The sequence below is a fragment of the Monodon monoceros genome, unplaced genomic scaffold, assembly GCF_005190385.1.
Source record: "Monodon monoceros isolate NGI ecotype Baffin Bay Population unplaced genomic scaffold, NGI_Narwhal_1 Super_Scaffold_8, whole genome shotgun sequence".
Taxonomy (NCBI): Eukaryota; Metazoa; Chordata; class Mammalia; order Artiodactyla; family Monodontidae; genus Monodon; species Monodon monoceros.
In genome coordinates, this window is record NW_021703785.1 from 56,414,070 (window position 1) to 56,429,672 (window position 15,603).

Here is a 15,603-nt window from a genome sequence, read left to right on the forward strand (position 1 = left end):
ATACTGTTCAAGCACCACACGTTCCAGCGCCCCACTGTCTGTGTGCACTGCACCCCAATGGGCCACAGGTGGGAAGCTTAGTAATTATGATATCACTGTATGGTCCCACTTACCATGCCCTGGGTCTTTATCACCACAAAATCAGTGAGGAACTCAACTCCAATATCCCATCCCGATTGTCTGCAGGACACTCCTAATGCCTCATCTTTTAGCTTGGGTTCTCTAGAAAATACAGCATGAAGGCAATTAGAGAGAAACGGGAGTAAAAACAAAGGGGAGTGGGCAGGGAAGGTGGGGAAACTAATATAATAGTATAGTACTAAACTAGCTACCCTTTGGTATCAAGCCCAACTGACTGCTCAGTGTGGTGGGTACATGCCAGGCATGGGGGCACCCTAGTTAGCAGAACAGACATAGATCTACCCTCACAGACAGACCTGGCTTTATAGGCACGTGAGCCATGCACTTCTATAACACTCCATGTTAGATGGGCCTTGTGCTTGGTTTAGTGTTCTGCTGTCACCATCTTGAAAGTCTCAACAATTTTTGAACAAGAGGCTCTGCATTTTCATTTCCACTGGGCCCCGCAAATTATGTTGTCTGATCCTGCTAATATAAATTACAGTTTAGTAGGGAAATCAATCATATGCTCTCTCCTCATGAGTGTGAACTGATGGCATGGAGAGTAGGTCATTGTGGCAGGAGAACAGTACAAAGAGATGAAGAATAACAACATTCACATTGCCTGCTGTTGGATGGATGATAAGATACATGAATGCAGCAGCAGGGACTCCTTTTTTTTTTTTTGTCTTTTTCACTTTTTTCCCCTAAACTAATCATAAACCCTGAATAATTCAAGTAAATTGAGTAGGTCTCTGTTTCCTGAAACCAGAAAGAATCTAAGAACACACATATGGGAGGTGATTTAAATCATGGAAATGAAATAGAGCAAGAAGAGAAGAGAGTTGAAGATCTCCTAGGCCAGTGCTATCTTACACTATCTGTGAAGGAACGAACTTTCCTTTCTTTTAATTTCCAATTTTTCATGAAAAATAAACTTTCGGAAAATAACATTTTGAAAAGTACTAGAAAAATTAAATGAAAACAAAAAAGGCACACCAAACACAAGCTCACGCTTTAAGTATTTTAAACAGACACAAAATTACATTTCAAAAAACAGAATTAAAACAAAAAATAACATAGAAGAAAAAAGTACAGAAACTGCACTTTGTTCACTGAAAGTGTACATGTAGGTGATTAATATAGAGAATTGCTAATACATCCTTAATTTTCTATCATTCCATGGTCATAACAACTAAACAAAAGGTTGGTAGTGAATTGGCAATTTCTCATATTAAATACTATGACAGTATTTAATATTTTAAGTTTGTCAATATTTAAAGTTTTTAACATGACAAATGAATGTGCTTCTTGCTTGTTAAATCCTCTAATCTAGGTTGGATTGCTGACAATGCCACTAGCAGGAGATAATGTATATCTAAACTGTTTCTATGTTGTATTTGAGAACACTAATAGCAGAGAAATCAGTCTCTCAAAGGTATGTTTAAGGGAATGGAAGAAGAGATTTTATTTCATTTATTTATTTATTTATTTTGGCCATGCAGCTTGCGGGATCTTAGTTCCCTGACCAGGGATTGAACCCAGGCCCCAGCAGTGAGAGCGCCGAGTCCTAACCACTGTACCGCCAGGGAATTCCCTGCAAGAAGAGATTTTAAAACAATTTCAGCAAGCTCAGATATTCACTTTTAATTTTTATCTCAAATGAAGCAAACGATGCTTTATTTTCAAAATTCATCTTCAATTCTTCATCAGTAGCCCATTCCAAAGATTTATCCTATTAAGTTATAGTTACATTTAAATTATCTTTCAATGAAAGAAATAGATTCTGGATCCATGAATTCCCTATGTGTGTTTATTTTCATGGAAAATAAAAATTCAAAATGTTTTATCACATTCATAGTTTCTTTTTACTTTATATGTAAATGCCATTGAAATTTGATGGCTTTACTGCTTCATTAGTCAGTTCATGATTTTAGTACTTTACTATGAGTTACGGCTGTGAGCTCAGTAGATGGGGGATTATTTCTGAGTAAAATTCGTACAAACACTCAGATCTTTAACTCTTGGAATCACTTCTCTGGTTATTATTTGGTTTACTACTACTATTACTAACCCACTACTGATGTGTCTTTTCTTGATGAAACAGGACAGTGAGGCTTATTTCACCACCTACAATTTAGGGTTAAAAACAAATGACACAAATTTTACTTCCCAAGTTTGGCTATGAATTTCAAAAAATGGGCTTGATTAAAAATTAAAATGACTGTAACAATAACAAATTATAAAAGTAAATAAATATTTACTTTCAAGATTTGTATTCACTTTTGGGTTACAGTTGACAAACTAACCTTAAAAATTTCACTCCTTCACTAATGTGGTCCTATGGCACATGACAAGGACACAATCATGCCACTGACCTGCAACTAACCACGCAGGTTGGAGAACATCTGAACCACTCTATACTCCGTTTAATGAGGAGTGTCCAATGATCACATGCTTGGATATTGCTTAAATGTGAAACTCCTATAAATGCTGCTAAGCATTTACTCTTAACCTCTGTACTTATCTCCTTGTGGACTAAACACGAGCAGTTTACAGACTGGCACTGGTCCAATGACCACACTTTGAATAGCACTGCTGGGAGAACTAGTGGAGGAACTTATGAAGTAACAGAAGAGAGGAGGTGAACAAGGAGATCATGGATTTGTGGAAGACTAGGGAAGTTTTAAGAAAGCAGAAGTGGTTAACTGTGTTAACTGCAAGAAAGGTCAAGTAGGTCGAGGACCAAAAAGAAGCCATGAGTTGACAATTAGGACACTGGTGACCTTTGAAAGAGTGGTTTCAGTGGAGTGCTGGTGGTGGCAGTCAAAGAGAGGCACGCTGAGGAGTTGGGAGAGTGAAAGCACAAATGGGGACTACCCTTTCAAGAAGCTAGATGGGAAAGAAACGGAAACAGTGTGGTAGCTTACAAAAAAAGTCAAAGGAAGACTTCTTAGACTAGGGGAGACTAAAAAAAAATTCTGATATCATTGAAGGGGCCTCAAACTGAAGAGAGTTCTATCTCCAGGTAGAAAATCTAAGAAAGACTTTTTTTTTCTGTCTTACAGTAATCTTACAAGTACTATGCAGGTAGAGGAAGATCAGCGGAAACTTCTTTGAAGAATCTGCAGAATTTCTAACACTTCTTTGGTGGTGCAACAGAAAGCTGTGGGGGAATATAAGGATGTTGACTGACTCAGTTCCTTCTGAGTTTGGTATGAGGACTTTATAGTAGGGAACATAGTTAAAGTAATCCATGGTAAAAATACACATCCTTTTGTAAATTGAGAAATCTCTCTTGAGCTATCATAATTATAGTAAACCCAGGTGTCGATAAGTTGGGTTTAACAAAGCAAGTCATATCTATATATGAAGAGAGTTTACTTCAGTTCCTAGAACTTTCCTCTGCTTTCCTTCCCTCCCCAGTTTTAGCAAACAAGCAGTTACTGTGTGCCCAACACCGTGCTAGGTACTAAGGACAACCTCAATGATGGGTGTCTATCCTGAAGGGGTTCACTGGAGCAATATTATCAGTTATGATGCTTTTTGGTGGAAACAACTGAAAACCCCAGCTCTGTTAAGGTCAGCTCCAGGGTTGGTCAAATCAGAGGCTCAGTTACATCACCAAGGACCCAGATTTTTTGATTTTCCTATTGTGCCATCCTTAGTATTTCTGCCTCATCCTCAGGTCAGCTTGTCTTAAGTCACAATGGCTGCAGCAACTGCAAGTGTCACATCCTCCAAATAGTTAAGGGGTAGAAGAACTATGTCATCCTTGTATCTCTTTTCAGCAGGCTCCCAGCAGCCTCTCTTTGATCCTGCAAAGACCAAAACTGGATCCTGTGCTCCTGACTACCCTAATCCTGGGCAAGGTGAGTGGAATTACCACTGTGATGGTATGTGCTCTCTGTAGCCGGGCCTGGGCATGGACCCTACCACCAGATAAACTTTTAGTCCCCGAGAGAGGGTTTCTGAACTTAGGCAGAACCAGCTGTTGAGCAGGCCAATGATTGCCACCCCTTTTTCACATTCTGGCATATACCATGGCATACACAGAAAGTGATAATCCATTGTACAACACACAGGGATAAACCCAAGAGCTATGACTTGCCTGGGGCTGCTGCCTCAGCCTTGCTCAGCTGTTCCAAGGATGGGGGGGGGTGGGTTTCACACCAGAGCACAGCTGTATTTTATTCACAGCACCTCAGTTGAGAGGCTCTGAACCGGCAACCCACAGCATCTGCCAATGAGAGAAAAACATGTACTCAAACTAGGCAATCTATTATTACAAGCACGTACCAAGAGACGAGACAGTTTCTAAGCCAATGCTTGATGGTGGTAGTTCCAGCAAACTCTTCTCTGATGTCTTTGTGCCTTTGCACATGCTGTTTCCCTCTCTTGGTGTTTTCTTTAACACGATGTAATGGATAAGTGGAGTCAAATATATCTGGGTTCAAATCCTCTACCACCTGTAAACCCATCTAACATTGTTCAAAATAAAGTAACGTCTGTCAAGGGCCACTATCAAGTCTCTTTCAGACACCCAAGGACTGGAAAATTACTGAAGACAACAAGTCTATTCTCAGAAAAAACACATCCTATAGAAGCACAGCCAGCCTGGTGACAACTGCGGACCAGAATAGATATCAATCCATCCCCTCTTTCTTGCATCTTGCCCTTTAAGACTCAGTAAAAGACTCAAACGCCCACCCTTCAGGGCCAACGCCACTCTATGCTTTTGGCCCCTTTCCTCCCTAGGAAAGAGAATAAAAACCAACTTTTCTTCCCCTGTTAATATTTCGGTCAATTCTTTCACAACACGCGTCGGCTCACCTAACATCACCCATCAGCTCTGTAATATTGGTTAAATTAACTCCTCCGAGCCTGTTTTCCCAGCTGGAAAGGGTAATAGGACTACGACTCATTTTAAAGGGTTGTTTCTGAGTATTAAGTAGGACAATTATGTAAAGTGGCCAGAACAGTCCCTTGTACACAAAGTCCTCCTTAAATGTTAGGTCCGTCGGGCAAACTTCTACTCAAATGCCACTGCTCCTCTGAAGCTGTCCCTTATACATTCCGAGGGTGCTTCCTGATTTTACACCCCTGTTAAATCATTTAGCACCCTGTCATTAGTTCTTTGCCCAACCCCTTCCCCAAAAGAACTCTAAAAGGCCAGTCATTGTCCCATACTTGGTCTCTCCTAAGGGTTGGCAAAATTCAGCTCCTGAGAGGTGTTCCAGAAGTTTTTGTTTTTGTTTCGGACGACTTCGCTTAACGGATTGGGCGGTAGGACTGCGGGCGAGAGGGAGGGCACCGCCCACGGAGCAGAGGGGCGTGCCCGCCCCGGGTGCGCTCGCCAGATACTCCCGGCGGGGCCTCCGCCGTAGCTCCGGATCCACCCGCAGATACTGATGGGGCCTGCGCTCGCCCACCAGGCTGGGTAGCGTCCCGTTACCGGAACCCACGCCTGGAGGGGCGAGTTTCGGGAAGAGACAGGTTCAGGCGGCTGCGGCTGCCTCTGGGCGGGCGCCTGGGCCCAGGCCGGGGCTCCCCTCCCGACCGCGCCCCCGCCCTGCGCATAGCCCGGCACCCCGGTGCCCTCCCGACGCCGGCGGGCCCGGGAGCCTCGCGGACGTGACGCCGCTGGCGGAAGTGACGTTTTCCCGCGGTTGGACGCGGCGCTCTGTTGCCGGGCGGGGGAGGGCTCGTCCGGTTTTTCTCAGGGGACGTTCAAATTATTTTTGTAACGGGAGTCGGCAGAGGACGGGGCGTGCCCGACGTGCGCGCGTCCTCCCTCCCCGGCCCTCCTCCAGCGTCCGCCGGCGCCTGCCCTGCGAGGGCGTCATGCCGCCCAAAACCCCCCGTAGAGCAGCAGCCGCCGCCGCCGCCGCGGAGCCCCCGCCGCCTCCCCCGCCGCCCCCTCCTGAGGAGGACCCCGAGCAGGATAGCGGCCCCGAGGACCTGCCTCTGGCCAGGTGAGCGAGCCGAGACGCCGCCGCGGGCGGCGCGCAGGAAGGGCGCCCGGAGGGTGCGTCGGCGGGCGCCGCGGCGTCTAGGCGGGGGCGCGTCTCCGCCGGGGATCGGGTCCCGGCGGGAGTAGGGACTCTCCCGGTGCCCCACCGCCGCGGAGCGCCCGGAGGAGGCTGACAGGAGTCTGGGTTCGGGAGCGAGGAGAGGGCGGCCGGGAGGGGTCTCGGCTCCAGCTTGACAGGTGTCGGGCGGGTGGGGCTCGGGTCGCTGAGCGAAGTGACAGGTGCCGCCTTTCCTCCGCGAGACTGGAGTCTCGCAGGCGGCGGGTGATTTCGAGACCCCATCAAATGCAAAACGAAAAAAAAAACAAAACAAAAAACTGGTGCCTGTTGGAGAGGTTTTTCTCCTGTTGAGGTTTGTAGTCCTCCGGTGGTCATTTGACTTTCTGTTTTGGTCTCCTGCGATGCAGCAGTTGGAAAGTATTTTCCTCTGGGCGTGCAGCTGCATCTGAAGCCCAGTCCTGGGAGAGGCCAGCCAGAAAAGCCTTGGACGCTGCTGCAGAGATGCCATCGGACGTGAAGCGCAGGGTCCTGGGTGTCAGTTGCCCCCAGGAAACTCGGCTGAGGTGCTTTATGGCGTTCCCTTAGAAGAGTGCTTTCAGTACGTGAGCATTCACAGCCATCGGTAGTGACTGGTGGAACATAACTCTTTAGAGGAACTGGTGCATGGGCAAAAATATTGTGAGACATTTAGCCCAAGAGCTTGAAAGTTTCTAAACTTTTTCTTTTTTCTCGTTGCATAAAACTCTTCTTTCATGTTAGTCTGCTTCAGCGTGCCTCATTATTTCTTCCATTTTGCGTTTTGGCTTTGAGCCAGCGAGGATCCTGGTGTCCTCCTTTTTTGTTTTGTTTGTTTGAGTACAAAATTAGTGTTTTTGTGCTCACATGGAATTATTTTTTTTCTCCTAAGTGGATTCTAAATTTAAGCAAGTCCATGATAATGCAGCAGAATATGACAAGGAGATATATATTGCAGCAGCTTATTTTTCTTGATTGTGATGCTTTATGGTTAGAACCTAAGATTGAACGAATATAGTTGTCATTATTATTGTCAGCACTAGCCCTACTTTGAGACTACACATCAGTTTCAAGGGAATGGGACTCCTTTCTGTCCCTCAGTACTCCCTCCTGCAGTTCTAGTCTATCAGCAAGTCTTATTTCTCTTATCTCCCCAGACACTAACAGAATTCGGGACAAATTGTTAAAGATTGGAATGGGCTTTGGAAATGGCTTGTGAAAAGCTATTCGAAATGCATATATTTAGACTCTCTTATATATTAATTAAAAATCATTCTCGCTAGTTTAAAAAAAAAAAGCCCAGGGATGTTCTGAGAGAAGACATTCGTTTCTGATTAGACTGATATATACAGTACTTTCCAGTTACCCTTTGTAAAGTGCAGTGAAGTCTACTGTAAAGAACCCCATGTTATCCACAGAGCTTGGAAGCATTCTTGATTATTGTAGGGTAACCAGAAATATTGAAGTTCTGGCCGTCACCTGGGAAAAGAGACTTTGTTTCTTTTATTTTGCAAAACTGTATTTTATATACCTTTAAATGATGGAACTGTCAAAAATTCTCCTGTAAGTCAAAACCATGCAGTCTGTTCTTGATTATCCTTACCCATAAAATGTTTCCTTAGCATGGGCTATCAAACTCTACAGGTTAACTACTTAACAAGGATAGAACCACTGCCTGGCAATCTGAAGCCGAGAAACTTACTTGGGATGGATTCAGGGCCCAGTCCAACTGCATTTCCAGTGACAGAGCCCATGTCTACTTTGAGAGTTGAGGTCTTCCTGCTACTGTATTATCTCTGGCTTAAGTGATACAGTTGTAAGGGAAACCATCACTAGGAACAACACACCATCTTCATTCTTGAGATAACCAAAAGGTAATTATGTTTTGCAGTAGGGTTGGCAGTCTGGAATAGTGGTCAGGGGCATGGATTATAGAGTTAGGTTATTGGGTTTATATCAGGGTTTCCTATTTACTGGCTGTGATCTCAGGTGAGTACTTTAACTTTTCTGATTTGGTACTTATCTGTAAAACAAGGATAATAAGAATACTTACCTAATAGGGCTGATGTGGGGTTCAGTCTACCTTCATCAAGGGTACTTTGTATGGGGCCATAGCAAATTCTAAAAAACTGTAAGCTATGCCTTGTACTACTATTATTATTATTAGATGTCAAATAGACATTAAGTGAATGAAAAAGAATTAGGCAAGAAGAATTTTTTGACTGCCTGTCTTGGTTAAGAAAGATCAAGAAGAAAAGGCTGAATTTGATCATCATGTAAGAAATACTAGTAGGTAGATTAAATGAAACATTGATTGTATTTTAGCAAAGTTACTGATATTGAATTGATTTTGTAATATTATCTAAGGCTTTCCTCTTGGCTAGTATCATCCCAGCTTTCCCAAACAGTTTTAGCTATTGTACTTACTTTCCTTCACAAGGCTATTTTGCTGCTCTAAAGTATGTGATTCACCAGATCAGCAGACATTTTTCACTGTGTGGTATTCTTGTTTTGGAAAGACCGAAGAAGATAAACATATGCTTAAATTCTAAGTGTAATTTTTTCAAAGATAAATAAGATCCTAAAGTATTTAGTGATGCTGTCTTTCAGGATAGTGCTATTGTATGCAAAACATTGAAACAAATATTTAATTAATTTGATTGTAAGTACATGCCTATTACATGTATATTTTCATTTGGTAGGCTTGAGTTTGAAGAAACTGAAGAACCTGATTTTACTGCATTATGTCAGAAATTAAGGATACCAGATCATGTCAGAGAAAGAGCTTGGTTAACTTGGGAGAAAGTTTCATCTGTGGATGGAGTCTTGGTAAGGATTGTCTTTAAATTTTTTGAAAACATTTTTCTAATTTTAAAAATAATTTTTAATCACTGTAGAAAATTTAGAAAATGGAAAATATAAAGCAAAGCTAGTAACAATTCTATTACCCAGAGGCAATTTACTTCTGATAATATTAAAAATTAAAAAGAACCCAAAACTCTCCATGTAGGCCCCCCACCAAAGTATTTTAAAGCAAATTTTAGGTATCATATTTTATTCATAAATACTTCTCTCTGCTATAAAGACTTTTTAAAAAACAAAAAATGCCTCATAAAATGATTCTATACCTCATAAAATAATTTTTTATATCCTATAAAATAATTTTTAATATCTCATAATACATAGTGTTCAAATTTCCTGATTGCCTTAGAATTAGGTATATTAGAATTCAGGATCTTTGATAATATTTTGAAATATTTCTTCCATTTTTTCTTTGCATCTGTATGTGTATACCACCAGCAAATAATTATTGATGCTTTATATGTGCTGGGGAATATTATAAACACTTTTCAGAGAACCCATTTGACAATCCATTAAGATGTGAAATATAAAATCTTTATTTTACATGTAAAATGTAAAACCTTCATTTTATAGATGAAGACACTGAAGTAGAGCAAGGTTAAGTAACTTAACCAAGGACCCTGACTAATAAGATCTAAAGCATACTGTATATAACTACATGTATAATCCCATACATGTAGTTATATGTAGGTACATGTAGTTACATATAGGTTCGTATCTTGTTTAAAAAATTTTTTCTTAACATATGAGCATTTTCTTATGTTATTAAATATTTTTTGATATTTGATAATGTAGTTTCCAGTGGTAGTGTAATATTTTATTCATTATATGTATTTTAATTTGTTAACTCTTACTGTTATATGGCATTTTTTCCTCCAACTTTGGAGCTGTAAAATAATGTGATTAAACATCCTTATTCGTAAGAGTGATGCCTGGCAGAAAGTAAGTCTGTGATAACTTGTTAAATAAATTCATGAACCAATCTCTGATTATTAGAATACATTCTTACAAGTTGAATTACTGAGTCAAAAGCTATGAACATGTATAAAACTCTTGGTAATTATTGCTAAATTGCACTCCAGACACTTTTCATGAGTTTACTTTCTCATCAGCATTGTAGTAGAGTACATGTATGTCTTTTTTTACTGATCAGATCAACACAACAAAATGTGCTTATGTACATCCCATAAAAATAACTATTTAAAACCATTAAAAAAATCTCTGATGTCTTAGTCTATTTGGACTATTATAACAAATACCATAAACTGGGTAGCTTATAAACAATAGAAATTTATTTCTCACAGTTCTGGAGGCTGGGAAGTCCAAGATCATGGTGCTGGCAGATTCTGTGTCTGGTGAGGGCCCACTTACTTTTCATAGATAGTGTGTTGTCACTGGCCTCACTTGGCAGAGTGGGTGGGAGCTTTTACTGGCTTCTTTTATAAGGGCACCAATTCTATTCATGAGGGCTCTGCCCTCCTGACCTAATCACTCCTGAAGGCCTCATCCCCTAATAACATCACATTGGGTATTAGGTTTTCAGCATACGAATTTTGGGGGGACACAAGCATTCAGTCCATAGCACCTGGTAATAAAAAAAAGGAGAAAACAAATCTCACAGTTCCAAAGATCTGGACATATTCAAGAACTCCATACTAAAAAGGAATACTTGAAGTATCTTGGATGAATTATATTATTGGTATCATCCCAAAGGACCTAATGTATATTTCCACTGATTTGGGTACTTCATGTACAGAGCTGTTTCTGTGCATGCCGTTAAAGAGTCCTTCACTTCTCTCTCTTCCATAAATACTAGGCTTTTAGTTTTCAGAAAGTTGAGAAGGGGTATTTGATTGTAGAGAGTTTGGTGAGTATAGATGGTTTCCAACTTTTAAGCTGGTTGTGTTCCAAATCTCTTTGCAAGTACAATATGGTAGTTAGATTTCCAGGCTGGTTCACAGAAAACTTTTTTTTTTTTTTTAACTGAACTGTAGCAGTTAATAGTTTTGGGCTTCAGACTTGAATATATATATATATATTATATATATATATTTTATATATATAAAAGCAGTAACATTTATTTATATATATATATATGAATAAATGTTACTGCTTTTGTATCCTACCCTTTTCTCCTCCTGGCTTTGTCCCTGCTTTCTACGGGAACTGGCACACTTTAAAACTCATCTCCTGATGGAGCTCATGACGGGGACTAGGACATGTGCAGTCATTCCTGGTTGTGTGCTGAGGAAGACAAGAAAGGAATTTCATGTTGCCTTTGGGATTTGGGGTACCTTTTTGTTGGGTACGACTGGATGATGTTGTATTGTCCTGTTATAATTCACCAGACTTTTACATAGAAATCTTATTTTAAGTGATAGTTAAGTTTTTGAGGGTTGACCTGATAATTTAACCTTCATTTATACAGTAATTTCTGAGGGAGAATATGAGCTAGTGTGTGCTGAGAAGCGAATGAATGACAAAATGAACCTGTTTCCTATGCAGCCATTCTAGTTGAGATTGGCTGTCTTCTTTGAAACAAGAAGAGGAATGTGGTAACTTAGGGCACTTTTTGGCAACTGAAAATAGATAATGTTTATTGGAATAGAGGATGGGTTAAGAGCAAGGATTTGTCATCAGACTGGACTGACTCAAGTCTCAGATCTACCATTTACTGGCTCTGTGATCTCGAAAAGTTACCTAAAATCTCCAAGCCTCAGTTTTTTTATTTGTAAAGGGAACTAACAATGATTTTTGGAACTTGGAGTTATTTTGTGGATTAAATAAATTCATGCATGTAAAGCACTTATTAGTGTAAATGAGTGCCTATATTAGGTCATGCAAGAGGAATTATTTGACTTAAGAATTACTGCAGAAAATCTTACATTAATATTTTTTAGGAGAATTTAAGAATCAGTTAAAATGGTTGAAGTTTTAAATGGATGTATAGTGATTCTGATGCAGTATTTTTGCTAAAATCCACATTTTTGAGTTCTTCAGAGTAAAAGAAGTTGTTTATGCATACATGAAAGCATACATTAATTCTTTTAAAGGAAAGGTTTGTGGTATTTTGTCTAGAAATTTCTCCTTGTATAAATGTTTAGTAAGTATGTAATAGGTGATTGCTGTTGTAAGATTAGATTGTGTTCGTGCTGCTTATAGCATATGAATAAAATAAGGAACTTTCCATCAAGAAATTGGCCAGGAATGCTTTTCATACTGTGACTTATGGTGAATCAGTTGTTGGAATTTTGGTTTTCTTTCTGTGTCTTGAATGACAGTGTGGTAGAATAGAAAAGACCTTGGACCTCAGAGCAAAAAACTTTGTAGTTGTAATGTAGCTATATGATTTTAGGCAAATTGGTTAATTCTCCCGTCTCTGTTTGCTCATCTGCAAAGCAGAAATGATGTCTGAATGTCAGTTTCTTAGGGCTTTGCATGTGTGTGTGTGTGTGTGTATGTGTGTTTGTATATGTTTTTTGTGTGTATATATTCAAGGGCTTTGAAATATATTGCCCTTGATAGAGGCATTTTTATAGGTCATTATATTTAGAAAGATAATTGAAAAAAATAGTTTGGAATTGGAGTAATACTAGGCATTCCATTTAAGCTATACTGCAGAAATATGAAGGGGTTTCTTACTAACCTTAGAAAGCAGAATATCTATTTTAAAATTATGTGTAGTGAAAGGTCCCTTTACCTGTAGTTTTCTAGCCCTTAGTAATATATGTACCCTTTCTGTTTGGCGATGGTGCTGGTATCCTGATTGTATGTGGATGTTGCTGAGCCAAATGCACTTCAGAACATGTACGTGAACGTTATATTTGTATTACAGTTGTAGGATATTTGCAGCTTCTTTTATTTCTGTTTCCAGTCCTCAGATTAATTTTTTAAAACATTTTGTTACGGAGAATTGCAGATATTTATAAAAGTAGGTAGAGAAAATAGTATGACTTCTCATATGCCTCTTAGCCAGCTTCAGCAGTTATCAGTCATAGCCGAACTCTATTTCTCCCTGACCCCATATTATTTTAAAGTATCCCAGATATGATGTTTCGTCTGTACATATTTCAGTATGTATGGGGAAAAAAATAAGAACTCTTAAAAAAGTGACCACTGTTCATCACACCTGACAAAATTAATGAAAATTCCTTAATATCAAGTATCCAGCGTTCAAATTTTCTTGATTGTTTCATAAGTTCTTTTTTTTTTCAGTATGTTCTAATGACGATTTACATAAGGTCCATACAGTATGATTGGTTGACTTGTGTCTTAAATCTTTTAATCTGTTGGTTTCACGTCTCCCTTCCCTCCCCCTTTTCCTTTCTTTTCTTTTCTTTTTTTTTTTTTTTCAATTTATTTGTTGAAGAAACTGGATTGTTTATCCTGTGGAATTTCTTACTGTGTGTATTTTACAGATTGTACCTCCTTCATTGTTTAACATATTTGCTAATTCTCTGTGTTTCCTAGAAATGGATCTAGAGGCCTGATCAGATCCTGGTTTGATATTTTCCAGAAGAAATACTTCAGAGATGTTGTTGTGTATGACTGTTAGTAGACACATAATGTCTTGCTATCTCTCTCTCTTTTTTTTTCTTTTTTTGATGTAAGCTATTATTGATGACCATTGACTAGATCCATCAGGGGTTGCTAAATGGTGAACTGATAACTTTATCATTCCGTTTTCAACTATTAGCTGTAATTCTTCTGTAAATGGAAACTTTCCTCCATCAATTATTCTGAAGTACAGATTATTCAGGAAAGGTAGGATAAATGCTTTATTCTTTGCTTTTATTGACTAGTTTTCAAGCTGATGAGTTTGTTTTGTAACATTCTGTAAAGGTGACCAATGATTATAATCATCTTTTCAAGTATTATCTTGACAGTACCAATAGCCCAGTTTGACTGTACATAGACATTTAATAAGATCTTTACTTAATGATATTATGACATACTGTTGACCCTTGAACAGTGTGCGGGTTAGGGGCGCCAACCCTCCACACAGTCAACAATCTGCATATGCAGTTCCTTCCTATACAAGGTTCCTCTGTTTCCGCAGTTTCACATCTGAAGGTTCAGCCAACCTTAGGTCACGTAGTAGTATAGTATTTACTACTGAAAAAAAGTCTGCCTGTAAGTGGTTGCACAGAGTTCATAGCCATGTTCTTCAAGGGTTAACTGTATTTTGTAACATCAAGAATGAAATGGATGTGAGGTCATATAGTATTTAACCTTTGGGATTGTCTTTTTTCATTCAGCTTAATTCCCTGGAGATACAGTGATGTTATATGTCAATATATTAGTTTGCTAAGGCTGCTGTAACAAAATACTACAGACTGGGTGGCTTAGACAGCAGAAATGTATTTTCTCACAGTTTTGGAGGCTGGAAATCCAAGATAACAGCTGGGCAGCTTTGGTTTCTTCTGAGGCCTCCCTCCTTGGCTTGCAGATGGCTGCCTTCTCCTTATGTTCTGGAATGGTTTTCCTGTGCGCATATCCCTGGCGCCTTTTTGTGTGTCAGATTTCCTGTTCATGTAAGGATGCTAGTCAGATTCAGTAAGGCCCACACTTCTGTCCTCATTTTAACTTACTGTACCTCTTTGAGACCCTGTCTCCAAATACAGTTACATTCTCAGGTACTTGGGGTTAGGGCTGCAACATAGGAATTTTGTGGGGGGAGCACAATTCAGCCCATTGCAAATAGTTTGTTCGTTGTTTTTTACTTTTTTGGTAGTATTCCATGGTATGGCTGGACCACAGTTTGTTTAATCATTCATTTACTGAAAGATGGATGTGCTGTTCATAGGTTTTAGCTATTATGAATAAAGCTGCTGTGAACATTCGTGTATAGGTTTTTGTGTGGACATCAGTTTTCCACTCTTTAAGTAAACACCAAGGAGTGTGATTGCTGGATCCTGTGGTAAGATCCTATGGTAAGAGTATGTTTATTTTTGTAAGAAACGTCCAGATTATATCCAGAGTGGCTGTATCATTAATGAAAATTCTTATTGTTTCACATTCTTCCCAGCATTTGGTGTTGTCAGTGTTTTGAATTTTGGCCATTCTAATAGGTGTGCTCTCTCATTTTTTTACTTTGCAATTCTCTAATGATATGTGATGCTGAGCATCTTTTCATATGCTTACTTGCCATCTGTACATCTTCTTTGGAGCGGTGACTACACCTTGTGCCAATTTTTAAATCTGCTGTTTATTTTCTTATAGTTTTAGGAGGAGTTTTAGGAGGAGTTTATGTATTTTGGGTAACAGTCCTTTTCAGATATATCTTTTGCCAATATTTTCTCCCATTCTGTGGCTTGACTTCTCATTCTCTTGACAGTGTCTTTCACAGAGCAGAAATATTTAATTTTAATAAAGTCTGGTTTATAAATTCTTTTCTGAATCATGCCTTTGGTTGGTATTGTATCTAAGTATCATTGCTATCATACTTCCTGACTTCAAACTATATTACAAAGCTACATTAATCAGAATGGAATGGGATTAGCATTCAAACAGACACACAGATCAATGGAAAAGAGTAGAGAGCCCAGAAATAAACCCACACACATATGTGGTC

The 15,603-nt window shown here is 39.5% G+C and overlaps 1 protein-coding gene across 3 annotated transcripts in view; it reads left to right on the forward strand.

The window, feature by feature from the left end:
• Positions 1–5,833: 5,833 nt before the first annotated feature.
• RB1 (RB transcriptional corepressor 1) overlaps positions 5,834–15,603 on the forward strand; it is a 135,901-nt gene continuing 126,131 nt past the window's right edge. For 2 of the 3 annotated variants that reach the window (XM_029210036.1, XM_029210035.1), the window contains exons 1-2: positions 5,965–6,095; positions 8,870–8,996. In XM_029210036.1, coding sequence (XP_029065869.1) covers positions 5,965–6,095; positions 8,870–8,996 — 258 coding nt within the window. Of the gene's footprint in view, positions 6,096–8,869; positions 8,997–15,603 lie in introns of all 3 variants that reach the window. The other variant, XM_029210037.1, reaches the window with a different exon arrangement.